At 52.7% G+C, this 26,851-nt stretch overlaps 1 protein-coding gene across 2 annotated transcripts; it reads right to left on the bottom strand.

The window, feature by feature from the left end:
* Positions 1-443: 443 nt before the first annotated feature.
* GHRHR (growth hormone releasing hormone receptor) lies at positions 444-15,617 on the bottom strand. Of its 2 annotated transcripts, XM_007466108.1 has the most exons (14): positions 15,493-15,617; positions 11,094-11,196; positions 10,859-10,966; positions 10,068-10,171; positions 8,892-8,989; positions 8,014-8,146; positions 6,444-6,597; positions 6,096-6,156; positions 5,458-5,527; positions 4,676-4,767; positions 3,953-4,082; positions 3,322-3,363; positions 1,437-1,535; positions 444-645 (listed from the first exon to the last, which is right to left on the bottom strand). In XM_007466108.1, the coding sequence occupies exons 1-14, from the start codon at positions 15,547-15,549 to the stop codon at positions 538-540; spliced, it is 1,359 nt and encodes a 452-aa protein (XP_007466170.1). In that variant the 5' UTR covers positions 15,550-15,617; the 3' UTR covers positions 444-537. The 2 variants fall into 2 exon arrangements, with proteins under 2 accessions (XP_007466170.1, XP_007466171.1); XM_007466109.1 differs by lacking the exon at positions 444-645 and having other exon boundaries at positions 955-1,535; positions 15,493-15,605.
* Positions 15,618-26,851: the final 11,234 nt, after the last annotated feature.

Below are 26,851 nucleotides of genomic sequence, written 5' to 3'. Positions count from 1 at the left end.
AAAAAAAAAACAAACTTCAGGAGACCACTCTTTGACTATTAAAATGAAATCTCTCCCATTTTTGAACCACTCACAGCAGATCTGTCCTGCAGAACTCAGCTCCATTCCCCAGCCTCCAGGAAGCCTTCCTTCACTACCTCAGCCTTCCCTGCACATTGTCTTCTCTTCTGATGGCCACTCTTGCCCTTACAGTCACAGGGGTTCCAGTGAAAGGAGATGCAGCCATATGAAACCCAAGGTCACATTGTTGGCCATAATGCCCAGCTGCCCAGCACTTTCCTGATCAGACAAATGTCAAAGTGTGGCCACAGTCTAAAAACCCTACCATGCATTTCTTCCTTTAGTCTCAGATCATAAAAGCAGTTCATACTCATTGTAGGGCATTTGGGAGAAATAGAAGGGATTTTAAAAGAAAATAAACATCAGCCATAATCTCTTTACCCAAAGAGTGGGTAATGCCTAGTGTTGACAGAGCTGCTGGTGGGAGTGGAAATCTCGCTGGAGCTCTGGAGTGCAATCTGGCACCACTCCGTCACGTTAAGAAAAGGCACAACCGCTGACCTGGCACTTCCACTCTGTGGTATGTGTCCCGGAGAAAGGCTTGCCGGCATGGGGGCATGAGGGCACAAGCATGTGAACGTTCACCTAGAGGCAGGGGGAGACAGGACGGTCACACGTGGGCGGTGACACCATGTGGCACCATACGGCAGTCAAAACAAGCAACCAGATGAGCACATGGCAGCAAGGGTGGATCTCTTAAAAGTACTGTGCGGAGAGGAAAAACATCAGAAGCAGGATGAAGCATATAACCGACAGCATTTATGTAAATTAAAAGTACAGACACACACAACAATACACATTTTGCAAGAACACAGAAACACAAGAATTCACATTTAACACATTGGAATGTTTGCCTGTGGGAGGAGGGGAATGGGAGTGCAGGTAGAGACAAAAGAGAATACATTTTTTTGATGAATTAAACAAGAGGATCCTTGCACAGACAAGTGATGGGGACATGACATGAACTGAGACGCGATAAATGCACGTCTGCACTGGGGGTTCAAATAAAGCCTACAGATCCCTCCCCTGCAGAGGCGCAAGGTTTCACTCAAACGTGTATCTATTCATTTACAAGTTTATTGGCTCCTCTGGCGTTGGGCTATGGCCCAGACTCCAGGAAGAGGAACATGAGAAGAACAGACAGGAACCAAGGAAATCAGAGATGGACCCACAGAGACCTGGGCGAAAAGAGTCAGGGGCAGGACAGGGAAGAAGGGCTGGGCAGCAGCTTGGGTGGAGGCGTCAACTGAGGGTTCCCAGGGGGCACTGCTCCCACTCCTCTGAAGGGTGGTGGGCCCGTGTAGCTGCCCAAGTTCAGGTGTGGATTCCAGTCACGTGACGTGGCCAGCCTAGCACACAGATGTCAGCACCTTCGCCCTTGAGTGGGAAGGCATCGTCCACTTGGCGTGAGTCCTCCAGGCTGGCAGAAGTTCAGGATCATGGCCACGCCATCTCCGTGAGATCTCGGTCCTCACCTCCAAGCAAGGACAAGAGGGACGATATTAGGAAGGTCCCATTGCCACTTCTTTACTCAACCCCAGTAGGGCTGAGGGTGCAGGGGGAGACCATGCAGGAGAAACAGAGACAGGGGTTCCCGGAGCAGGAGAAGCTATGGTTGGCCACAGCCACTGCTAGGTGCTACCTCTAGAGGATGCTACTTTCTCCTTCCTGTATTTCTGACTATTCCCTTTGGCTCCTTTCTCTTTTAGCACTGCCTTTGTCTGGGCCCAGTTAAAGATATTTATGGGTGTTTTCTTGAGTTTCTGGCCAAAAAACTACTCTGTCTTCCCCAAAAGCTTAGACCATCCCCTGCTCTGGGGCTCATTCCTGCCCCTGCCCACTGAGCTGAACTGTGGCCACTGGGAACCTGTCCAGGGGACATGACCTGAAGGAAGAGAGGCCTCCAAACTCTGTCTCAGGAGGTGCAATTGAGGGGATTGAGAGTAACTGAAAGAAAAGCCACTTGGGAGATGTAGGGGGTGGGGAGTGTCTGTATCTTCACATCTCCAAGGGGCTGCTGGGGCAAAGGGGGGCTGAGAGGCTGTGACATTTCTGACAGAGCTGAATTTAGGCTGTGACAAAGACGCAAAGGAGACAGATTTCCATTCAACATAAAGGTGAGCTTCCTGATGATAGAAAGTGTCATTGATAGGTAGTAAGCTCCCTGTCTCCAGAGGCATTTAACTATCTGGTCCCCAAACCCCTTCCTGGGACAGATCCCTTCACAACTCTCTGTGGAATCCCCTTTTCCAGATCCCACCCACCTCGTCCAGGGCTGTTCCTCGCCCCTCTCAGCAACCCCAGGGCCCATGAGCCACTACAATCAGATACTGCAGTCCTGCGTCTGCATCCAGAGGCCAGATAAGGCTGCAGAAGACTCAGAAAGGCTAGGGTGGGAGCAAAGAATGTCAGAGGGGAGGGAGCCAATAAGAGACAGTGGTGGCAGAATGGGGGGTGCAATGCTCCACAGCTGGGGTACAGGTCTCCAGCAGAACACAGAGCCCACAGCAAATCCTTGGCCACCAGAGGGAGCCCATGACTCTGCCTGTGCACACAGCAACAGGACCTGGTTGTGTGGGGCACTGAGTTAAATTCTTCCACCCCTCCCCATAAAGCAAGTCTGTCCTAAAGGAAAAATGCAAAGTGTCTTCTGGGTGGGATGTTATGATTCACTCCTATTTACCATCTCTGCTTAGTTATACATGTGCACCGGTGCCATCTATTGTGTCTATTCATGTGTTTGTCCATCGCTGTTTGGACTGTTCTTTTTGTGCATCTCTCCTCCAGGTGCTCTCTCTCAGAGTCCCTGGCTTTTCTCTCCATCATCCTCCCTGTCTCTGCACTTGAATTTATTTTCCTAGACTTTGTATGTCTACCTCTGATTCTCTTGGTTCCTCTGTGTCTTGTCCCTGTCTCTCCAGGAGCCGACTTATTCCTCCCCCCACTCTCTTTCGTTCAGTTTTAGAAACACAGAAGTAAAGGATCCTTTTAACCCATCCCTGGATCCCTGAAAGGCCTTCTCCACCCCCTGCTGAATGGACAGTAATCTTGGCCCAGCCCAGAGGAGGGATGGATAAAAGATGTGTACAGGAAGTATTCAGGTTAAGCTTGATACAGAAACTCAGGACAGATTTCCAGAAAGGATTGCAGGACCCAGTGATTGGCCTGATCGGGGATTTACAGGGGCTGGGCAAGAGAGAGGCAGCCTTAGGACTGGTGGGAGGGAAGGCTTAACAAATAAGGATAGCCTGAGTCACATACCTCTTGGTTGAGGAAACAGTACAGGATGGCAACAATGAAGCCCTGCGGGGCCAAAGAGAAAGGAGCCCATCACCCTGGCCTGGCCTCAAGGTGTCTGCAGTCTCCCTACTACCTTTTTCCCCTACGAGAGCCGCCAGGCTGTGACTTGGACAAGGTCTTTGGGAAAAGGGAGAGTAGACGTATTCATCACTTACCATGTGCCAGGCATATTGTCACATGTAATTGTCATAGCAAGCCTGCCAAGGCTGTACTGTTGGCCCCGTTGGCCTGTTTCTCTGATTCTCTTTATTTCTGCATCCCCTAGTATTAAGCACAGAGCCTGACACATAATAGGTGCTCAGTAAATGTTGAATAGATTGGATGGATGGATGGATGGATGGATGGATGAATGGATGGGTAGATGGATGGCTATGTAGATAAGTGCATGAGTAGTTGAATGAATAGAGAGATGGATGGATGGGAGAAAAACAGACAGATGGATACTTGAATAGATGGATGAGTGGCTGGAAGGAAGAATAACCAGCCTAGTTGCCATCACCCTACTATGAAATCAATCAAGCCTGTGGGCGGCAGCACCTTCCTCCTGCCCAAGGACTCAGAGGGAAGGAGTGAGTGCTGTGGGGGTCCTCACCTGGAAGGAACCCAGTCCCAGCTCCAGGGGGAGGCGAATGCCCAGGCCAGCACTGTCAGGCAGGAAGTTGAAGATGATGTAGTGAATTCCAAACAGCGGGATGAGGAGAAGGGTTGACTTGGAGAGACGCCTGCAGAAAAAGACAAGCCCAAGGCTGGAATTAGAAAGTCCCATGGGCCCCCTACCTACTTTCACTTCCCACCAGCTCCCCATATCAATTCTACACACCAGCCACCCTGGAGCACTCCCCACATGCACCCTGGGCTTCCTTACTTTGGGCCCCTGGATTCTGCTGTTCCCTCTGCCAAATTCTCTTGTCTCAATTTATTGTAGTCAAATCTATGCATCTTTCAAAGCCTAGTTCAAAGACACCTCTTCCAGGAAGTCTTCCCAGACTGTACTCCAACCCCACCATCTGTTTAGAAAGGATCTCCTTCCGCAGGCTCCCGTAGAAATTGATCCCAACACTCATCAGCCTATTTGGCCTGGCAATTGGCTGTTTGGAGCCCCATCCTTCCTATATTGTGACCTACTGGAGGGCAGGGACCGTATCTATTCTCTCTGGGGACATAGGGACAAGCACTGGACCAGGATCATGGATGCCTAATCATGCATAAAAGAGAACCATGCTGACTCCTACTCCAGTTATGTCCCCAGAACCTCCGGAAACACACACACACACACACACACACACACACACACACACACACACACACACATTACCAGTACTGACGCTGGGTGTGGAGGCTGCCCTGAGCTGGCTCCAGTTTCCTCAGCAAGATACGGATAATATTGAGAAAAAGCCCAAAGTTCACCTGGAAATAGAGGTGTAGGAAGGTGAAAGGCAAGGGTCAGGGGTGACCCAAATGGCCTGGGGTGGGACATCTTTGGGGACTAGAAACCTCAAATCCTTGAGAGGCAGGGATGTGCAGGTAGATGGATGTGCAGGTCATTGCTCTAGACCTTGTCGACTGAGACTGGACAGTCCCATAGGGGGCTCAGGGTCCCCCTCCCTTTCCAGTCCCAGGACCAAGGGTGGGAGGTCAGGCCTTGCCATCCTGCCTCCAGCACCTCTCAGGCTCTTCTCTGGCACAAAGCATGTGGCCTTCTCTTTGTACGACTGCAAAACTGACAAAAGTGCATACATTCACCCAGGCCAGAAAAACCAGTCCTAGCTGCCCTGTCTTCCACGTGGGAGCAGGCAGGAGTTTCAGCTGCCACGTCTTCTACTCTCCCAGCCCAGCCTCACTGCAGTGGTAGGTGATCTGCAACCAGGGTGCCAGACTCATCAAAACTCTGAGCTAGAAGAGGCCTGAACCCTGGTTTTACCAACGGGCTGCTGAGGTCCAGAAAGGGCCTCACAGAGAATCTGGGGCAGAACCAGGCTGGAACCCCAGGTGTCCTGACTCCCAGCCTGGAGTCGTGTTTCCTGCTGTGTATGGCTGCTCGGTGCACCCAGGGAAGTTGGCTGAATAAAGCAGAGGACGCTGGCCCCAGGCACTGACCCCAACGGAAAGGACGATGGGTCCTTTGATGATCCACCAGTAGGGGGAGCTGTCGTCCAGGTCCCAGCACCTGGGGAGAGGACAGGCCGGGACTGATGGGGGGGGGTGGGATGGGGTGGGAAGAGTGCAGCTGCTGGAAAGCCCTTTTCTGTGGCACCCATGCTCCTCCCTCCTCTCTACCTACCAACCTCTAGGTTCCTCCCTTTGGAATTTGAGCCTTCAAGCCTCACCCTACTCCCAGCCAGCCTTATCTATGTCCTCTCAGACATTTAGGCACTTTCCAAAGGCGGGCCGTGATCCAAGCTGGGTTCACTCCTTCTCTCCACCTAGGTGGTTGAGTTTCTCAAAACTCAGTCTGTTTGCTGCCTTCTTGTGGCTCCAACACTCCCCCCCGTTCCAGAAGGCCCCCACTTACAGCCCCCTACCCCCTGAGCCCCGAACCCTGAGATTCTGCACCCCCTTCATGCCCAGGCTCAAGCCCCTTTCGTGCGATCCACGACTGCATCTCCCACCCCTCTCCCAAGCCTGGGAGTTCTCCTCATTTCCCCAGCTTGGAGGACTGCCCCATTGCCTGAGCGTCCAGTCCATGCCCCATGGGGACCCAGTACGGGTGTGATGAAGGGATAGCCCAGACTCACGCAACATCCTCAAAGGCCAGCTTGCAACCCACCCACATGCCGGTGAAGAGCAGGGGAAGCCCTGAGGGGGTACAGAAAAGACATGAGTAGGGGGTCTTCATCCTGTGCCCACCTCCCACCACTACAGCCAGTCACACAGGGCACTGTGAAGGCGGGACCAGGAGAGAGCCCGGAGACCAGGGACCTGGCCCCGAACTCCAGCACTTGCTGTAGGACTGTAGGCTGCCCTTCCTCGCCCTGGGCCTTGGGGTCATCGTGAATGAGATGAAGGGACCTTGGTGTGAGCTCCCCGGGCATCCCCGACCCCCCAACACCCGCACAGTGCCCAAACCAGCCCTCGGTGCTCACCCCAGCCAGCAAGGACCAGCCACCAGAAGGTTCTCCTTGTGCTGGGTGACGTGGAGGCCAAGAGGCAGGTCAGGTAGACAGCTTCTGCCAGCAGCCAGCTGAAGTTGGTCATGGTGGCGAAATGGGAGGTGGCCACAGAGACCTTGCACAGAACCTGTGGGCCAGGGGCTGGGCACTTCAGAGCCCGGACACCCAGTGGAGCTCTGCCAAGTCTCCCCTACCCCACTCAGGCCCCAAACCTCCCGGTATCCTCCACCTTGGGCTGCCCCAGAGGGGTGTGTGGTAGGGCAATGTGGTGGTTAAGAGCACAGATTTGGGATCCAGACAGCCTGGGTTCAAATTTACCAGCTGGATAACCTTCCCACACCTTAGCTTTTCATCTCTAAAAGGAAAAACTTCCAGTGCCGGCTCGGGGCCTCATCATAAGGATTAAACGGAAACCCTGTATACGAATTGCTACTGTTTTCACTCTCACCGCATCCCTCCTGAGCTCAAGTCAATTGCTAGAGCTGAGGATACGGAACACCATTTATGCACTGCTCCATCCTGTGAACATACGCGCATGTACCCCTGTATGCATTCATGCATTCACTGCATGACTCTGCTCATCTGTCGGGTGAGGAGCGTTTGCCTCTGAGCTCAGAATGGCCCAGGCTTGGCCCCACCCCACCATTCAGCTGCTGGGTGACATCGCCAATCATCCCTCATCTACATATGGGACTAAAATGAAAATAGATGTAGGAAGTAAAAGGAGATAACATATGTAAAGCATTTAGCGTAACACCTGGCACATACAGATACTATTATTATGTCTTTCATTAACAAATGAAGGTCACCTGTTGGTTTGTTCATTCATGTAGCTGTTCATTTCCAGCACAGGTGTCAGAGTACCTGGTAAGTGCCGGGCCACCACACTCAGCCCAACTTCCCTTATTTTCGGTCTCTCCTCACAGCCCACCTCCCTGCCCCCAGGATGACACCCCTGTTTCTTGGACTTGCCCCAGTTTCTCCTGTCCGTGAGAGCGGGTCCTCTCACACTGGACTCATTCACCCTGGTCTTCCCCACTCCCTCCCTATCATTGCTGCCCACCCAGCTCCAAAGCTATCTCCTCCCTGAAGCCCTCCCCTCTACCTAGTGGTCCCATAAAATCTGGTATAATCTGTCCCCGTAGGCACCGGGGTGCTCCTCAAGGGAGGCACACGGCTCTGCCCAGGCCCTGACATACCCACGCCCAGCACAGACAGACAGTGCTTGGAGGAAGTGTAAAATGGAAAGGCGGGCTGGAGTGAGATGGGGTCCGCGTTGGGATATGGGATGGGGAATGGAACAGGAATACAGAATGCGGAGTGGAGAGTGGAATAAGGGAAGCGCTGTGGACGGGCACCCTCGGAGGATTTAGAACTTGACCGCAAGGAGGGGGAGGAAGGGGGAGAGGTGATTTCCCGCCCTGTCCATTAGCAAAGCGGGAGCCGCAGGGTCAGCCCCCCGCTACCCCGACAGGCACATCTGCATCTCTAATCCAACCTCCTCGCCCGCACCCGCACCAGCACCCCGACCCCTGGCTGTTACAGTGGAGAAGCTGCAGTGGTCCGTGTCCTCGCCGTGAAAGAGGGTGGCATCCTTCAGGAGCACAGCTCCCGCCTTGAGGATGAAGGTGATGAACAGCTGGGCGTGGATGTAATTCCTGGGGCAGTGGAGCCTCCTGGAGGGGACAGGAGGGGACAGGAGCAGGACGCAAGGTGGGGGCGGGGCTTCGGGTGTGCTCAAAGCGGGCTTGGGGAGGCTGAGCAGGGCGCGAGGTGAACTGAATTGGCTTGCATTGGATTGCCTCAGATTGGATCGCATGGATTGCGTTGAGCTTGAGGCTTCAGCTATAACCTTGCAGGACAGCTGGGCTCAGTGTAGGTGAGAGGACAGAGAATAGCAGTCAGTCCCCTGCCTTCAGGGAGCTCACAGGGTGGAGGACAGAGGCAGAAAGGACAGGGTCCTGCCCAGGGGAGCCCCCTGATGATCAGAGAGAGGCGGCTCATCCCCAGGAGACAGAGAACAGCGCAGGCCAGGCTGGGGGGCGGGGTGAGGTGGGGCTTTGAGAGCGCAAAGATCAAAGGGTTGAACTAGCCAGGAAGGGCTTCACAGCAGAGCCAGAGGATTCTTGAGGCAGATGAGAGCTGAGCTCTGAATGTTACCGGATATGAGGGCACTGAGAAAAAAGGAGGCAGGCATTCCAAGCAAATGGAGTAAGTCCCACACAAGCAGAGATGTAGAGGTGGGAGCCAGACCTGGCGTGTGAAGGGAGGGGCCTGCTCCTGGGGGAAGGGAAAGGAAAAGTTAGAAATGGCCGATGCCAGGTCTGGGAACGTCTTGCATATCCAGGTAAGGGTTCAAGTTTGGTGCTGTGGACGATGCGGAGGGCGTAGGTTCTGGGGCAGGTGATGAGGATGGCGAACCTGAGGGCAACCAGGATGGTGACGGCCATGAAGAGGGCCACGGCAGAGACGCTGTGGCCCATGGTGTAGACGACCCTCAGAGTAGAGAAGTAGGATTTCTGGGGAGGGTGGAGACGGAGGAACGCTCAGCCGCTGGGCCTTTGAGGAAAGGGAGGCTTGACAATCAAGCAGGTGACGTTTACAATTCTATCCCGAACCTGCCCGTGTCGGGGCAAGGGCGTCTGCGGGGACCACAGCAAACTCCCTCCGGAACTGAAGCGAAGCTTTTGTTTGCAGCCTGTCGGCTGGTGAGGAAGCTGGGGAGGGGTGGGGGGTGGGGGAGGGGAGCTAGAAGCTTAACTCTGGCTGTCGCTGGGGGTAGAAACCGCACGTCCCTGGGGAGCGACAAAGCTCAGGAGGAAATCGGGCTTGTTTACTGACATCCAGCTTGCTCACTGGCTTGGGAACACGACATCCCCAAATAAAGGGGACAGCCAGGGACAGCTGCAAGGAAAAGCTCTTTCCAAGACCAAGGATTTGTATCCATCAAAGTCAAGCCTGGACTCCGGAGATGGGGACGGAGCGTGCAGCCTTGCGGGGAGGGGATCGATCCGGGACCCAGCTCCCCTGAGGGATGCAGGCAATCATCGCCCCTCCCAGACTCAGTCTTTTTATCTGAAAAAATGTCAGACTCATGCTCTGCCTTCAGGGCTGGCAGGAAAAAACGCATACGCCCTTTTTGGCCAAGGGCATCCTGGTCGGCATTCTGCCTATTTTCATAGGCTTTAAATGCAATTCCAAACCACCTCCTGAAATCGGTTTCCTGCAATTCTGCCTCACTTTCAAGTTCTCTTCGCAGCCTAACTTCAGTATATTTTTGGACGAAATCAATTGGGAAGCATGGGGTGTGCCGGCTAGGTTAGGGGGCACTGACATCACTCCAGGCTTTGGTTTCTCTCGCTTGCCCAGAGACTGAGGGCCAGAGAGGGCAAAGAGCTTGCCCAGGACCACTAAGGGCCTTTGTTTCCCAGAGCTACTCTCAGCTCCCTGCCCTGGAGGCCTGGGCACAGAGGGTACGCCAATGAATATTCCAACCTGCTGACTACAATGGGAATGGCGGCCCCTACAGTTGTGTGGTCCACCACCCAATCAAACATCCACGGTGACCCTTCCTCCAAGATGCCAGGAGCCTCTCACCTCTTCAGTTAGCAGCTCCAGGGGCACAGGACAGGCCTCAGGATAGGGCGGGAAGGGCTCAGACCAGCCCGTGATGGTGCAATCCCGCTTCAAGGCCCCGGCCCCTGGGGGGCGAGAGAGGCGGGGAAGGAGAGATTTTGTCAGGACAGCTGCTCCTCTCTCCCCAGGAGAGGTCGGGGAGCCGGGGAGTGACCCTGGCAGGGTCTGCACAGACAGTCCGTCTCTGCAGCAGAGAGAGAGGAGCCTTCTCTCCAGAGGCCTGGAGTCCAGGCCCAGCCTGCTTGGGACACAGTCTAGGAACTTCCTCTCTGGCCTCAGACTCACCTTCTGTTCATTGAAAGAACGGTTCCCTTGAGAAGCAGAGTAGCGAGTTGGGCCTCCAGCGTCCTAAGGGCAGCGGGGAGAAAGGAGGCCCTCTCTGCCCCTGGAGGGACCGTCCACCCCAGACACCCAGGCCAGGGAGGTGAAGCAGGCAACTTCCCAGAGGACATTTACTCAAATCCAGGCCCTGAGTTCAGCACTGCCAAGCCCCGATCATTAACCCCACCCTCCGTGCAGTTAGTGCTCTTGTTTTCCCCAGGTCACGGGAGGTCAGAGAGCTGAGGGTCTGGGAGGGTGAGTGACTCGCCCAAGGTCACACTGAAAGAGGGGAAGGCGGAAGGCAGGTGCTCAATCCAGGTCTGCCTGGCCCCAAAGCCAGGGGTGTGGCCACCACATTCTGCCACCACCAGACGAAACCACGTCACCTCCGCATCCACCCCTTCCCCCATCACACCCTCATGGCCCCTCACCTGGCTCTGAGCTGAAGTGAGAGAAGAAAGCCGGGCAGGGGAGGCTCACCCACTCGCCAGAGCCTGCCGTCGGCCAGCACAGCAGCCCATCCCAGGTCCTAGGGCAGCCTAGACAGCGAGATGGGAGCAGAGGAGACCCAGCCCAGGGGACAGGCTAGTCCACTATCCTGAATGGGAGGCCAGAGGAGATCAGGAAATCCGTGACAAGCCACCCCCGCCCTCCCGAGCCACGTACCCAAGGTGGAGTTGGACATCCCCTCTGCCGCCTGCAGACAAGCTCGCTCATCCTCTCTCAGCTGGGTCATGTAGTCACACTCTGGGTGCACGTGGCCCAGTACCTGCAGGAGACAGTTAATGGGATGAGCTAAGCCAACTGGATGCTTCTTCTGGGTTTGCTGGTCTAATGACCTGAAGACAGAGATAAAGCCTGATTCATTTCCACAGCCGTGCTCTTAAGCACAGGGCCCGACTCATCCAGGTATGCTTAATGGATATTTGGATGAAACGCAGGCAAGCAGGAAGGGAGGGAGGCAGAGAGAATAGAGATTTGGACGGATGCTTCCCCTTTCCATTTCATGGAAGTAAGTTCTGAGTCACATGAAACAAAAGTCTTCAGAAGATCTCACAGAGATGGCCAACTCAATAATGCATCCGTGTAGCAGCCTTTTTTCCTTCTTTGTTTTACTCCCCTGCTCTGTACTCCCACTCCCCGAAGGCAATTCTGCATAAAGTACCTTGGTAGACAGAGTAATGGCCCCCCAAAACGTCCATGTCCTAATCCCTGAAACCTGTGACTATGCAACCTTACAAAGAGACTTTGCAGATGTGATTAAGTTAATGATCTTGAGATGGAGCGATTATCCTGGATTATCTGGGTGGACCCAATGTCATCACAAGGGTCTTTATAAGAGGGAAGCAGGAGTGTCAGGGTGAGATAAGGAGATATTCTGACAGAAGCAGAGGAGTATGTGTGTGAGTGTGTGTGTGTGTGTGTGTGTGTGTGTGTGTGAGAGAGAGAGAGAGAGAGAGAGAGAGAGAGAGAGAGAGAGAGAGGGAGAGATGAAGATGCTACACTGCTGGCTTTGAAGGTGTAGGGTCGTGAGACAAGGAATGCAGGTGGCATCCAGAAGCTGGAAAAGGCAAAGAAGCGAGTTCTCCCCTACAGTCTCCAGAAAGGACTATGCAGCCCTGCCAACACTTTGGTTTTAAGCCACTGAAAACCATTTTGGACTTCTGACCTCCAGAATTGTAAGAAAATAGATTTGTGCCGTTTTAAGTCACTAAGTTGGTGGTAATTTGTTACGGCAGCAATAGGAAACTAATACAACTACCTACACAGATGCCTTTGTCTCAGGCTCTGCTTTCAGAGGTACCCTGACAAAGATATGTGAAAAAAAATGGGTAGATTAGTAAGTGAGAGGATGGATGGATAAGTGAATGAGTAGATGAATGAGGTGAAAGAGCAGATGAATGTGGATTCATGGATGAATGAATGAATGGGTAACTGTGTGGCTGGCTGGTAGAATGAGTGAACATACGTACAATAGATAGGTGAATAGGTAGACGGATGCGTGAATACATGCATGGATGGGTGGATGACTGCATGCATGGTGGATGGGTGGACAGGTGGATGGATGAGGGCATGCACATGAAGATGGATGGGTAGGTAATGGATAGATACATGGAGGGGTAATGGGTTTGTTGTGTGACTCAGTAATCAGGAACGATTACAGTTTTAGGAGTTTCCCAGAGCCTGGTGCCACCCAGTGACCACAGGGAATGATCCCTGGAAGCTGGTAAAGAAGCTGTTTTTCTGGAAACCCTCTAGCAGTATTTCGGAAAGTGTGCCTCATGATCTAACTGCAGATCACCTGGGATGGAACCAAGACTATGCAAGGATCTATGGCTGGACCTAGGACTTTGCATTTTAACAAGTTCTCTAGGAAGCTGGGAGTCAAAGGCAGGAATTCTTAACACCTCTCCCTCCCACTGCCCCAGACTGGAGAAAAACTGAAATGGACTGTCCAATAGGGCACAGCCCCAGACAGATACATGTGAGGGAACCCAACTTTATAAGACATGCTCCTTACACTGTGAACATGATCCATAGCCCACATTTGTGTACAACATGCACATCAAATTCGATCAGTATAGATTTCTGTCCCCAAGGATTTCACAGGGAGGCGTGGAGTGAGGATGGGAGCTAAAACCTGGTCCTGATAGATCCAATACAAACTGATCAGAGGCAGGACAGGCACTATGGGAGGGTGGCCCTTCTCACAGGGACTGAGAAGTTGGCATTTGAGCCAGACCTGAAAAAAAAGGAGCATTTTTTTTTTAATTGGTGAGGAAAAGAGCACAGGGGACAAAAAATGTGCACAAACAAGGGAGTGGGCAGATGCACCTGAGCTGAGTGAGGGGAGAGCCCTTCCCATGGCCATCCTCGCACCCACACGCACACACACATGCACACACTAGCCCCAATGTCCGGCACAGAGTCTGTATCAGCAGGTGTTTAATTAACTCCCAGTGTCCTTTGACAGAAATCCAGGCGTGGCAAGGGGCACAGTGGATGCGAGACAGGGACTGGGGTCATAGAGAAGGGACTTCAAACACCAGAGTGGGGACAGTGGACAGTAGGTGACCACATGGAAGGGACCCAAGGGCAGGCCAGTGGGCAAGGAGAGGACCTGGAGACCCAGCCCAGTAAGTAGGCTTACCCCTACCAGCCCTGCCCTACGGGGAAGGACACCCCTGTCCTGAACTGCTGACCCTGTTCACCCAAATCCAGCTGGGGCTCAGCTCTGCCACCTCCTGCTTGGGCCCCTGGGACCTCAGGTTACAGATTCCACCTGCCGCCCAGGCTCTGGGTCTCCAACCTGGTGGTGCCTCTTGGCTTCCTCCCCAGTACTCAGGGAGCCAGGAGCCATTTCAGAGCAGAGCCCCAGTCTTATCTCCCCAACATGTCCCCAGTAGCAGTCTGATGGTCAGAAGCAGGTAGATGGGGAGGACAGACTCGCCTGATATGGGACTGCGGGCTCCATCTGCCCTTCCACCCGCTCCACGTCTGCAGCCCATCCCTTCCTGGGATACCTTCTCAGGGCCTGACTAGGGAACCACTGAGGCCAAAAGAACTAGGGCCCCTGGTGGGAAGCCTCCCACCAAAAGGAGAGACAGACAGCCCTCACAGTTCCTAAGGGGAGGAAAACTCAGGGAAGCCCAACTCATGACCCAGATGTGTGGTGACAAGTGGAGACAGTACGGGGTGGGGAACAGTGGACATTTCCAAGACTTACCCAAACCCCACCCCACTCACTTAGGGCTCAGGGATCATCTGGCCCCTGTACCGGACCCACTCCTCCTGAGGGGAGACTCTGTCACCCTGCATACCTCGGCCTTGCTGACCGTGACCACAGCTAACCCGGGGTCTGTGCAGGATGGAGGCCACACTGGGAAACAGTGCCTGGGCTCTGGCCCTGACCCTGCCACCAGCAGCTGAATGACCCCCACGGGATCTCAGTCTCCCCTCCTAAAAATAGAGCATTCATTGTAGGGTGCACACAGATGAGAGGCAGGAGGCACCCCTCACTGAAGAGGGGAGGGCATAGAAGCCTCCCATACTGCACCCCATGCCCAGCCTTTGACAAGTCAGATCTGACTTCATGCACAGCAGCCCTGGGGGGGAGATACTGTGTTCTTCTTTTACAAAGTGAGGCTCAGGAAAGGACTTGGACACATCACACAGCTAGTTTCATGGCTCCAGGATTCAAGCCTAAAGGCCATGCATGAGGGGCAGGTGCAGCACAGTGCCTGCGAGGCGCGGCTCGGGCCCCCGCCCACATACACACACTCACACACAAGCCAGTGGGGCAGAGGGAGCCCTCAGTCCCCGCGGGCTCTCAGGAGCCCCTGGGAGCTGCAGCTGCCTCCCCGGGACCTGTGTCTCCCATCCTGGTCCCCGCGTCCCTGTCACTGGCATTCACTCCGGGAAAGCATGCTGGGGAAATGCGGCACATTCAGAGAGGGCCCCCTCCCGGCAGCCCGTTCTCCAGCACTCTAGGCCTCCGAGCAATATCTGATGGTGGACAGCTTCTCAGGGTCCCAGGGCATATGGTGCGAGGAAGTGTCCCCCAAATGCTGGAGGGGAGCAGCTGCTCACTTACTACCCAGGGCCTCTCAGTCCCTGGCCACACCCTCTTCAAAGGAAGCAACCAAACGGAGTGGCTCCAGAGCTCCTGGGGAGAGAGAGGGCTCTGGGGAGCTTGTCGGAGGAGGGGGTGTGGATAAGACTTGGGGTGTGAAGGGGAGGCGGAAGTACTGTCTGGGGACAGAGTCTTGTGACCCCCAGAGGGTGCAGACAGGCCCTGGGGGGAGCGACGGGCAAGCAGATTCCGTTCAGTCCCAGGAAGGACGGTTTGCTTGTCAGCGCTCCCCAGGGATGAGCAGGCTGCCTGGGAAGGGTGGGGCAGGAGAGGAGGGGGCCATGGGGGAGACGAAGAGGCCTCCAAGTCAAGCCGCCACTGGCTTGGTAGAGAGACTCCTGTGCTGGTGAAGGGTGGACCCCACTACGGCCCTGTGGCTCCCGGATCTCGAGCCCAGTGGGAGGGGCAGGAGGGTCTGAGCTGGCTACTCACGAGGGGTAAGGGGCGCAGCAAGCAGAGGATGCAGGCACCCCACACCTTGCTGTCCATGGTAGGGGCGTGGCAGCGGCTCCTCGGTCAGCCTCCGTGAGCCCCGCTCTCCTGCCCACTGTCCCCTGCTCCTGTCGCCGCTGCCAGCACACCGTCTGCCTCCCCTTCCCAGGTGGCTGTTTGCATAGGCAGGAGCCAGCGAAGGGGACAGGACGGCTGAATATTCACCAGGATTACAGGACACTGTGCCCATCTCAGCCCCGGCCTTGGGGTGGGACTCCACGTTCCCAGGAGAAACGGGTTGGGCCCCTGCAACCCCCTCCACTCTGTCTGTAAGTCGGCCTGTGTCTGTCCTAACACCAAGGTCACAGAGAAATGACAGCCACAGGACACCTCTTACCCCAGTAGGTCAGTATTCTTTATCATTTTCTTCTCTGAGCCCAGCCCTCTGCGGGCCCAGCCTGGTGAGAGCCCACGCTCAGGGAGCCCCCAGTGTGGCTGTGATCCCAGCCCCATCCACAGTGCTGGAGGGTGAACTCAGAGCCCTGGGGACCCAGCAGAGGTGGATAGGGTGTCAGCGGAGGCTGGAAAGTAGGAGTGAGCTTAGAAGAGGGCTGCGCAGTCACGAAGCACCCATATGGGCTGGTCGAGAAGGTGACATAGCAGCAAAACCTCATTTCTGTTCCCAGCAGGGATGCCAGCCTGGATGTCGAGGTGAAGTCTGCAGGTGTCCAGGCTCTGGACTTTACAGGGGGGCCTTGTCAAGTCTCTCCAGAACTCCTCATGGCAACAGAGAAAGACAGGAAACGTGCAAGAAGACTCATGGAGCTAAGCCATCCTGAATGGGGCAAAACCGCTGTTATCAGGGGCAGAAACAAGAGGACCTACACCACAGCTCGGATTATTTTGCATATTCATTGCCTGGTTATTTTTATTATCGTTTTAGACTTTAAAATGAGGAATCCCAATTGGCCAGGCTACAGACAGTGTTCTAAATTGCCCTGGATCCTCCACGCCACCGGGGGGATTGGAAAGCACGTTTGATCTTCAAGGGCCCTGAATGTGCCAGTACCTGGCAGGTCCCAACATCGGTGTGCAGGTCTGCATTCCCAGAGCTTGACGGGCCAGACACTGTGACACAGACGTGTTTACAGCCTAACTCGATTCATGAATGATGAAGATCCTTGCCCCTGCCACGTCTGGATTGAGGAATCGTCTTACATCAGCAGGGCTTTATTTTTCCATTTGTGTTCATCACCAGCAGAGAAAAATATTTTGAAAAGAAAACGTGAAGCATCCCCAGCCCAGACATTCCTGCCCTTGCACAAGCGTTTTCATGTGCTTGGCCGCGACCTGGGGCAGGTCTCACACCACAACTAGCTCGCACATTTGCAGGACAAAGCAGAGCCCCTCTGTTGGCAGGCTGAGTGAGGATGCAGTGCCGGAAGCAGAGCACTGACCAGGTGTATCTCTAAGGGAGAGCCTGAGCCTCTGTCCCCTAGCTACAGAGAGACAGCAGCCCAAGAACGAATACCGCAGTAATCACTGTTGATAATTATGTCAATTAGTATTACTGAGGGCTAATAATTGATATTAATACTACTAGTAGTTATCTAAATTAGCGATTCTTTTTTTGTAAAGAATTTAATCTTTTAACATCTTTATTGGTGTATAATCGCTTAACAATGCTGTGTTAGTTTCTGCTATATAGCAGTGAATCAGCTATACGTATACCTATATCCCCGTATCTCCTCCCTCTTGCATCTCCCTCCCACCCTCCCTATCCCACCCCTCTAGGTGGACACAAAGCACCGAGCTGATCTCCCTGTGCTATGCGGCTGCTTCCCACTAGCATCTATTTTACATTTGGTAGTGTGTATATGTCAGTGCCACTCTCTCACTTCGTCCCAGCTTACCCTTCCCCCTCCCCATGTCCTCAAGTCCATTCTCTACACCTGTGTCTTTATTCCTGCCCTGCCCCTAGGTCCATCAGAACCATTTTATTTTTTTAGATTCCATATATATGTGTTAGCATACGGTATTTGTTTTTCTCGTTCTGACTTACTTCACTCTGTATGACAGTCTCTAGGTCCATCCACCTCACTACAAATAACTCAATTTTGTTTCTTTTTATGGCTGAGTAATTTTCCATTGTATATAAACTAGCGATTCTTAACAAGGAGCAGTTCTGTTGCCTGGGGAATCTTTGGCAATGCCTAGAGTCAGTTTTCAGTGTCACAGCCAGGGGTCAGGGGGTAGGGAGGAGGTGTGACACGGTGCAATTTTTATGTAAGGGATAAAAACCATAAAAACTGGGTGTGCTCTTAAACAACCTACCACGCACAGGATGGCCCTCACAACCATATAAAAAATGATCCAGGCTTCCCTGGTGATACAGTGTTTAAGAATCCGCCTGCCAATGCAGGGAACACGGGTTCAAGCCCTGGTCCGGGAAGATCCCACATGCCGCGGAGCAACTAAGCCCGTGCGCCACAACTGCTCAGCCTGCACACTAGAGCCCGCATGCCACAACTACTGAGCCTGCCTGATGCAATTACTGAAGCCCGCACGCCTAGAGCCTGTGCTCCGCAGCAACAGAAGCCACCGCAATGAGAAGCCCGCGCACCGCAATGAAGAGTAGCCCCCGCTCGCCACAACTAGAGAAAGCCTGCACACAGCAATGAAGACCCAAAACACAGCCAAAAATAAATAAAATTAAAAAGAAAAAAGAAAGAAAAAAATTAAAAAATAATAAATGATCCACTCCAAAGGTCAATAGGATTAAGGTTGAGAGACCCTGATCTAATCGTTTGAGTTCCTCAAGGTTCCCCCAGGCCCACTGTCCCTTCTGAATGGGCCAGGGTCATTGAACTACCATCTCTATCTCTGTATCTGCTCAGGGTTCAAAATTTGACTCCACCACTTACCAGCTGTGTGGCCTTGGGCAAGTAATTTTACCTTTCTGAACCTCAGTTTTTCCATCTGAAAAATGAGGATGATACCTTGCTTGTAGGGTTGATGGGATAAGCAGATGAGGAAAGGCATATGAAGTACCTCATACAGAGCCTAATTCATAGGGGACAACATGTTACAAGATGGACCATCAGCAAAGAAAGTTAGAACAATCAATTCTTTGTACGGAAAAAATAAGATTATCTCTCTAGCTCACATTTACAAAACACAAATTCTAGAAGGCTTAAAGTCCCAACTGTAAAACAACAAAGTAATATTTTTTTCCAAAAATGGAAATTTGTTTTTATAACCTCAGAAGAAAGGAAACTTTCTTATATACAAAATTAAAACCATAAAGAAAAGATTAATAAGTTTGACCACATCGGTATTAAAGAAAAAGTGTATTCAAGAAAGGACCCCATAAATAAAACTACAAGCAAACTACAGGCTGAAAGAAATATTTGCGACCAACAAAGACAAAGATATAGTATCAAAAATGTATTTTAAAATACCCACAAATTAATGATAAGGAGAAAAATAACCCAATAGAAAAGTGAGCAAAGGATATAAACAGGCAATTCAGAAAATAAGTAAAACAGGACCAATGAACAGATGAAGAAATGCTCAACATCACTAATACTCAAGAAAATGAAAATTAAAATAATGAGTTACTCTTTTTCACTTATCACATTGCCTAAAATTTTATGTCTGATAATATGATGTTTGGAATTACGTGGGGAAATGGTACTTTTATATTGTGCACATGGGAGTGGACATCGTTATATCCACTTTGAAAAGCAATATAATATAATCTTTTAAATCTATAAATGAACATACCCTATAAAACAGAAGCTCCACTTCTGGATATTTGTTCCAGAGGGCAGTATTATTTATAATGTGTAGTAAAACCCAGAAAACAACACAAATGTCCAATGATAATCGAATAGCTAAATAGAATGTGATATATTCATACAACAGAATACTGTAAAGCATTGAAAGGATAAACTAATTCTATTTGTATCAACATGGAGAGATTTCAAAAATATATACTTGAGGAACTTCTGCTTCCCTACAAGACAGAGTAACAGAGAATGATTTACTCTCCTTCTACCTTAACAGCAAGAAATTTAAACAAAACATACAAAATATTAGACTTCAATGGGTGAAGGAGGAAAGCACTCATGCTCATCTCCACGGGTACAGAAAAATCATTTGACAAAATCTAATACCCTTGCAAGATAAAAACACTCAATATGCTAAAAACAGAAGGGAGCTTCCCTGGCATGATAAAGGCCACATACGAAAACCCACAGTGAACATCATACTCAGTAATGAAAGACGGAAAGCTTTTTCCTTAAGATGAGGAACAAGACAGGGTGTCTGCTTTTGTCACTTCTGGTCAACATAGCACTAGAAGTTCTAGCCAGAATACTTAGGCAAGAAAAAGAAATAAAGGTACCTAAACTGAAAGGAAAAAATAAAATTATCTCTGTTCACAGATGATACAATTACATGTAGAAAAATCTTACATATTTGTATGTATAAAAGTTTTTTTTTTTTTATGTCTGGAAGCTCCCACATCAAAATCCTAAAAATGGAGAAAAGAGGAAAGGGACAGGCTATGGAATGTGAGGAATGGTCAAATGCAACAGTCGCTTTAACTCCGATGTTCCAGTGTTTAAGAAAAATGTATTTGTGCACTACTTGGAAAATTAAAATTAAACGTAAAAGATCACAGTAGCTAGTGTTTAATTTTTCCTTGTCACCGGTGGGTATTGTGGATGTCAGGGTGGGATATGTCTGCACCACAAGCAGTTGGGCGTCTTTAAACAGACCATCAAGGTCCTCCCTGAAAGCCCCTCCAACCCACAGCAAAACTCCCAGGGAACCCAGCCACAGTGGCTTTTCAGGCCTGCCTCTGTCTGATGCCCCCTGGTGGTGATGCTGAGCAACTGCTGCCTCTTCCCGATTCCCGCAGGAGGGGCCGAGCTGGAAAGCGGCCCCTGTCTCAGGTGGCCCCAGGCGTGTCCATAACTGGGTCTGCGGTCTTGTAGCTGGTGGACAGGCCTCAGGGTGCAGCTATTTCTGGATATTTGGCCGGGATCTCCCTTGCCGGGGTGGCCTTCAGACAGAAGGTATTCAGAGCAAGGCCAGAGTGAGCCCTATACCTGGCTGAGTTTTAGCCCCTCTTCCTGTTCCCTGAGGACAGGAAGGAACAGGGTCAGGAACAGGCTAGCACAGGAGCTGGGGTGCTGGGGCCTCAGAATGGATCCCTACGGACAGAAGCCCCATCCTTGGCCGTCTGAGGGGGCACCCCACTTAACTGAGGCTCCGCAGGGGTTCTGGCTGCCTGAAGCCATAATCATTCTCACATACTCATGACCCAGCTCTGCCTGAGGCCTGGGTCAGGGCTCAATCTGTGTCCAGAGTCACAGGTCAGCCTGCCATCTGTCTGGGGTCTGAGCTGGACTGGACCAGGTTTGGGGCTCAGACTGGGGTCAAGGTCAGGGCTCAGTCTCCAGCCAGGGTCAGGATCAAGGTGAGGACCAGGGCCGGGGATGTTTGTATTCTCTGGGCTCGGAGGGCGAATCAGTTTCTACGTTTTTTAGGTCAATCTCAGAGTCCCAAAGGGATTTTTCCCCTGAGCAGAAATTATGGCCCCGCAGGAACACCTGCTAAATGGGGGCGGGGCAGGGCGGGAGGAGGTGCGGACAGGGCGGTGGGGTGCGGGTGGAGCACTGGCCTTCAGCGAGGCAACATGAGGACAATGTGACACTTTGTTTTCCTCTAACTGAAGAAGGCACTTTGATGTGTGCATGGATAACTCCTTTCTTATAAACTTTAAACCTCCCCGAGACTTTCCCCTCCTCCTAGAGCAGGCTGTCTCCAGCCAGGCCTGACGAGAGGTGCTCTGTGTGAGGAATAACTGTCCCTGGCACATGCCCAGCATGGATAACTGTCCCTATGTTGCAGAAGGAGAAACTGAGCTGCCCGAGGTCACAGGGGAAGTAAGTTCTCTGGGTTGGGACTGGGAGCCAGGTCTCCAGGTTCCCAGCCTCGGGTGCTGTCTGTGGCCCAAGTTCCATGCTATCATTCACTGCAAGGTTCTGCTTCAAAATTTCAGTGGCTTACTTTGGTGTTAAAGAGGTTATTACACAGTAACTGAAGGTGCTGGGAGCAGAGTCCCCAGAGCTCTGTGGGATTCTCACCGAGGAAAGGTGCCCGTGCGGGCCCCAGTGAGAGGAGAGAACGAGGTTGCACCCCACACACACTGTCCTTACTTTCTGGGTGGGGCAAGGTGCCCCCTGCAGGCAGGGGAAGGACTCTGTAGCCGAGGAAGGATGGACTCCTTCACCCACTCTCCTCACAGGTGGGGAGACAGAGGCCCAAAGAGGGCAGGAGACCCACCCAGGGTCACACAGATGGTCAGAAGCAAAGCTAGGGTGCTACCTGGCCAGCCACTCCTCCCAGAGCAACGGAAGACGGGGAAGTGGCCCTGCATCCAGGGACTGGGCTGGGATGCCAGGGCTGGGGGCTGAGGAGGGCCAGCAGAGGGTCGCAGGGGTGGAGGTCGAAAGGCTCCAAGGCTGTAGCAGCACCGGTGGTGGGATTTGTTCTGCGCAAGACCCTCCCTAGCTACAGTGTGGCCAGTGGTCAGGAGAGGGCAAGAGCAGCTGGGAGAGGCCAAGGGTGGCAAATTCTCCACAATAAATGAATTCCTGCCACAGGTGACGGATGGGTGAATCTCAGAAACTGAAGATGGAGGGAACACCCCAGAAAAGTATCTACAATATGCTACCCTTTCCATAAAGCTCAAAAAGAGGAGCATTAAACAATAGATGGATTAGGCACATATATGTGCATGATAAAAAAATACTAAAACCTTTTTTTAAGCAAAGGAATGATAAACACAAAATTCAAGATAGTAGATACCTCTAAGGGGTCTCCAGAGAGTAGGGGACACATAGCTAGATGCAAATTACTGGAAATGTTCTAGTTTGGGGGATGAGTGATGGACTCATGGGTGTTTACTATATTATTAAACTTAATATTTTAGCTCTACAATAATTACTACTTATATCAAGTTTACTATGTGCCAGGCCCTTTAATGAGCACATTATATACATGAGCTCATTTAATCCTCTGTGAGGTGGGTCCCCATTTTACAGATGAGGAAACTGAGGCACCAGTGATTTTTTTTTTGGAGATCACATAGCTGATATGAGTCCCTGGATTCTAATCCAGCCAGTCTGATTCCGGAGCCCATGGGCTACATATATTATTGTATAAATATGTTATTTTTCAATGTAATTTTTAAAAGTTAAAATGTACAGGGAGAGGTAAGAAAGGAGGCCACCACTGTGTTCCACGTGAGGCACAGACATCCCCCACCTGCCCTCCCCTGCCCCAGGTAAAATCCCTCCCTCCCTTCCACCTCCTCTCTCCCTACCCAACTGCCCACACCCATCTTCTCTGGGCAATGAGCTCTCATTTGCACAGCAGGGTGGCTGGTGCAGTCAAGGCAGCTGGGCTGAGCCTGGAAGGTTCGTGGAGAAAGTAGCCCTGGTCCCCCGCTTTGAGGCCTTGGGGGCGGGGCAAGAGCTCCCTGCCCCCCGGGGTGGGAGAGGTGGTCCGTGAAGGAGGGGCCGGCTGTCCCCCGACGCCTTCTCCTGGCTTCTCCCTGCAGCTTGATCCTCACCCTCCCCGCCCCAGCCAGCCCCCTTATTTATAAACCATATGTCCCTGGGTCCCTGCCTGTCCGTCCTGTTTGTCCAAAGCTTCAGCTGTTTCCCCTGATAACTCGAGGGCCAGAGGTCTTGGGGAACTAGGAGAGGCCCCGGGGCAAGCAGAGTTCAGGGATGCTTTGCTGTGCCCCTTCTCCTGCTCAGAAAACCTTCAGGGGCTCCCTATGGATGTTGCAGGACCTGATGCATAGAACTTGCTCAAAAACTGGTAGTTGCCCCCACTGAAATTTTTCATTTCTGTTGTTGCCTCCCAGGAGCAGTTCCAGACTGCTTGGTCAAGTTCCTCAAAGTCGGGAGGGGAAGTGACTTGCCTTCACTCACACAGCAAGGCAGTTTGAGGTTCCGTCCTCTTCACCACACTGCCTTTCTACTCCACCAGTATGAAGAAATGGAGAGAACTTGGGCCCAGACCATTGCTCTGAATCCTGGCTCTGCCCTTTCTAGCTGTGCAACTTTGAATTGGTTGCCTAACCTCTCTGATTTATACTTTCTTCATCTTTAAAATGTAAGCATTGTCTGTTTTGTTCAATACTCAGTACCCAGAACAAGGCTTGACACATCATAGGAGCTCCAGAAATATTTCTCCATTGAATGAACAAGTGAATCCTTAACTCTCAGCTCATTTATGAGTATCAAGCAAAGCAATATATATGAGAATCCTGTACAGTGCAAAGACAGCAGGACGTTGCAAATGGGCTTCCCCTTGCCCCTTCACTGACCACTCTGAGGGCTCCAGGCTCCCTTCTGATCCCAGTCCAGGATCCCCCATCTCCAAAGCACAGATCCATCCTGAAATTCCCAGGCACCGAGAGCCTGGAGCCTAAGGAGTCGGCTCAGAGCACCCAGGCCAGCCTCCTCCCCAGCGGCTCCTCTGGCCTGTGCTCCCAACTTCTCTGCCTACCCTGTGGTCCCTTCACTTGGTGCCTGGAGAAACAGCGCCTCTGGCTTCCCGTTGAGGTCCAGCCTGCAAGGCCTGCATCCCCCGGGCACCCCTTTCCTTTCTTCTCTTTTGTTCAGCAAACATTTCCCTCACCCCATGACCAGTGGAAGTGCACAGGTGGGCAATCTGAGAGGGCCAAAATCAGAACGGGGAGCCAGGTGAGTCTGGCAGCCATGCCTGGGCACCCACTGTGCTCAGAGCAGTTCTGGGGGCTAAAAAGGCCTTTGCAGAGATGGATTAGGGCTGCCCCGCAGGGATAGGGAAAGGCAAAGACGAGAAATGATCCCAGTGAAAGACAGCCAGGGATGAGGGCCAGAGCGAGCTCGGGCAGCAGGAAGAGCTCTAGTCCTAGCAAGGACGGAGCCCCCAGGTGAATGAGGGAAGGGCCCCTCTCTCCGGCCTCAGATTTCCCAGCTCTTTAATGGGGGCAGGGATGTAGGTGTGGGGGATTTGGGCAACTCTTGATCACCCCCAGACCTTCTCAGCTTCCTGGTATCATCATAGCTCATCCCCGCGGTCCCCACATGCAGACACGGCTGTCCCAGGGTACCCAAGCGAACAGGCAGCTTCTACTCCCAGCCTGACCTGCTAAAGGGCCCTACCCACCGCCTTCTTGACTCCCTCAATCCATTAAGGCCCAGAACTTGCCTTGTAGGGCCCACAAGGGATTAGCGGCCAAAAAGAGGAGCGTAGGGGCCATGTGACCATGCAAGAAAGGGCTTGGAAATGGTCCCCCTGGGCGTGCTCAGCCCTGGGAAGGGTCCTCTCTGGCTTCCCCAAGAGTTTCGCTGAGGTACAGGGTGGTGTTTCCACCCTGGGAAGCCCCAGAGTATGTGGAATGAGGGCCAGCCTGTAGGTTCTGCCCAGGCACCCTCCTCCCTTGGCAGGGGGCTGGGCCTGCGTCTCCAGCACCAGCAGCGGGGGCAGAGAGGGCTGGGAATGATGGTGTGTGGGCCCAGCCTCCATGAGAGCCCAGAGTGACCCACCTTCCTCCCAGCGCTGTGCTATGGGGAAACTAAGTTGGGGGAGGGGTGCTCCAGGTCGCCCAGCCCAGCAGAGGCACAGCCGACTGGGGAGGACAGGTGTAGCACAGTCCTGGGCCTTTCAGAGCTGGATGGACTAATCCTGGCCATGGGGGATGTCGGGTCTCCCAAAGCATCCTGGAGCTTCCAAGGACGGACCCAAGGCCTCCATCCCTCTGCATTCCCCACAGCAAGCGCAGAGCCCAGTGAGCCTTAGGAAGAACTGCAGAGGTATGAGCTGGGGTGTGAATGCCAAGACCCCCAGGCCCACACATAGGGAGAGGCCTCCAGGCATGAGGTTTTGAAAGGACTTTGAGCAAAATCCTTGATCTGAGAGGGGCTTTTTGGACTCTCAAATTCAATCCTCATCGTACAGCTGGGGAAACCAAGGCCCAGAGAGGAGAAGGAACGCGTCCAAGGTTCCATGGTAAGAGGGTAGCAGAGGTAGGCCTAGTACGCTGGGCCCTGGACTCCTAGCCCACTTCCAACAGCTGCAGCCGACTCCGGCGGCGGGGGAGCCCTGGTGTGCCGAGCACATCCTGACAGCCCTGGATCGGCCTGTTTCCAAGGCTCTGGATGAGATCTGGCTCAGCTTGGGCTCCCTCCAGCCTGCGCCACCTTTACCCACAGCCCCGGGAGCTTGGCACGCACACCAGCCCCAGCTGGTTCCAGCACAATGAAAGGCCAGTCAATGATTCATGGAGGCTCCTTTCCTGGAGGCCTTCACTGGGTACACCAGGCACCTGCCATTGGCCCCTGTACTAGCTCCCCCGGACCGAGCAGGATGGGGATTAATCAGTGATGGGCCCAGAAGAAGAGTCACTGCAGGGAGGAAGGTCCTCCCCACCCACCAGCCGGACTGTACGCAGCCCAGCCCTGACACCCAGGCCTCTCTCTCTCTCTCTCTCTCTCTCTCACTCTCTCTCTTTGTGTCTCTCAACCCTTGTAATCCTTCTGTCTCTCCTGATAACTGGCTATCTCTATCTCTTGCCGACTCTCTCCCTGACCCTCCCCCTTCTCTATTTCTCTCTTGCACCCACACGCGCACACACACACTTTTACCCGCCTCTCGTTTCCCGGGTACCTCCAGCCCCCTCACTCTGAGCTCAGAACCTCTCTCTCTCACCCTCTTCCCTTGCACCCGCCCTCAGGCAAGGTTCTGATAAACTAAGGTTTTCAATAGGGGAATCTGAAAGCTGAGGGGCCCTCAGAGACAATGCCCAGGCCAACAATGACAGTATGTGCTCTGTAGAAACCAGTTCTCTAAAACAGTCATCGAATTGCTTCCATAAGAGAGGTCTGTGGACAAATAAGTTTGGTGAACCCTGCCTTAAACAAGTGAGTTTCTTATTGCGAGACTTGTCAGAGCCTCTACTATGATGAGTCTCCCAGAGGGTAATGCAGTCTTCAAAATTACCTCAGCACCTGGGAAAACCAGTCAAGAGCTGGGGCTCTCACTCCGCGAGGACCACGTAGGGCAGGTGACCCACCTACGCCCATTCACTCAGGCTTTGTCCGGGCACGGGGATGGCACCTGCCAGTAAAATCCCCATGGCTGCTAAGCTTTGTTTCAAATCTAACTCTCCAGGATTTTCCCTGCAGCCTGAGGCGGCTTCACGGGGAGAAAGAGAGAAATGGGCAGGGAGCTGGGAGCTCTCAGAATTTTCTGGAACTAAAGCTTTGGGCCCCAATCAGGCATTCCT

The sequence above is a fragment of the Lipotes vexillifer genome, unplaced genomic scaffold, assembly GCF_000442215.2.
Source record: "Lipotes vexillifer unplaced genomic scaffold, Lipotes_vexillifer_v1.1 scaffold150, whole genome shotgun sequence".
Taxonomy (NCBI): Eukaryota; Metazoa; Chordata; class Mammalia; order Artiodactyla; family Lipotidae; genus Lipotes; species Lipotes vexillifer.
This window is presented reverse-complemented; position numbering and strand designations above follow the sequence as displayed.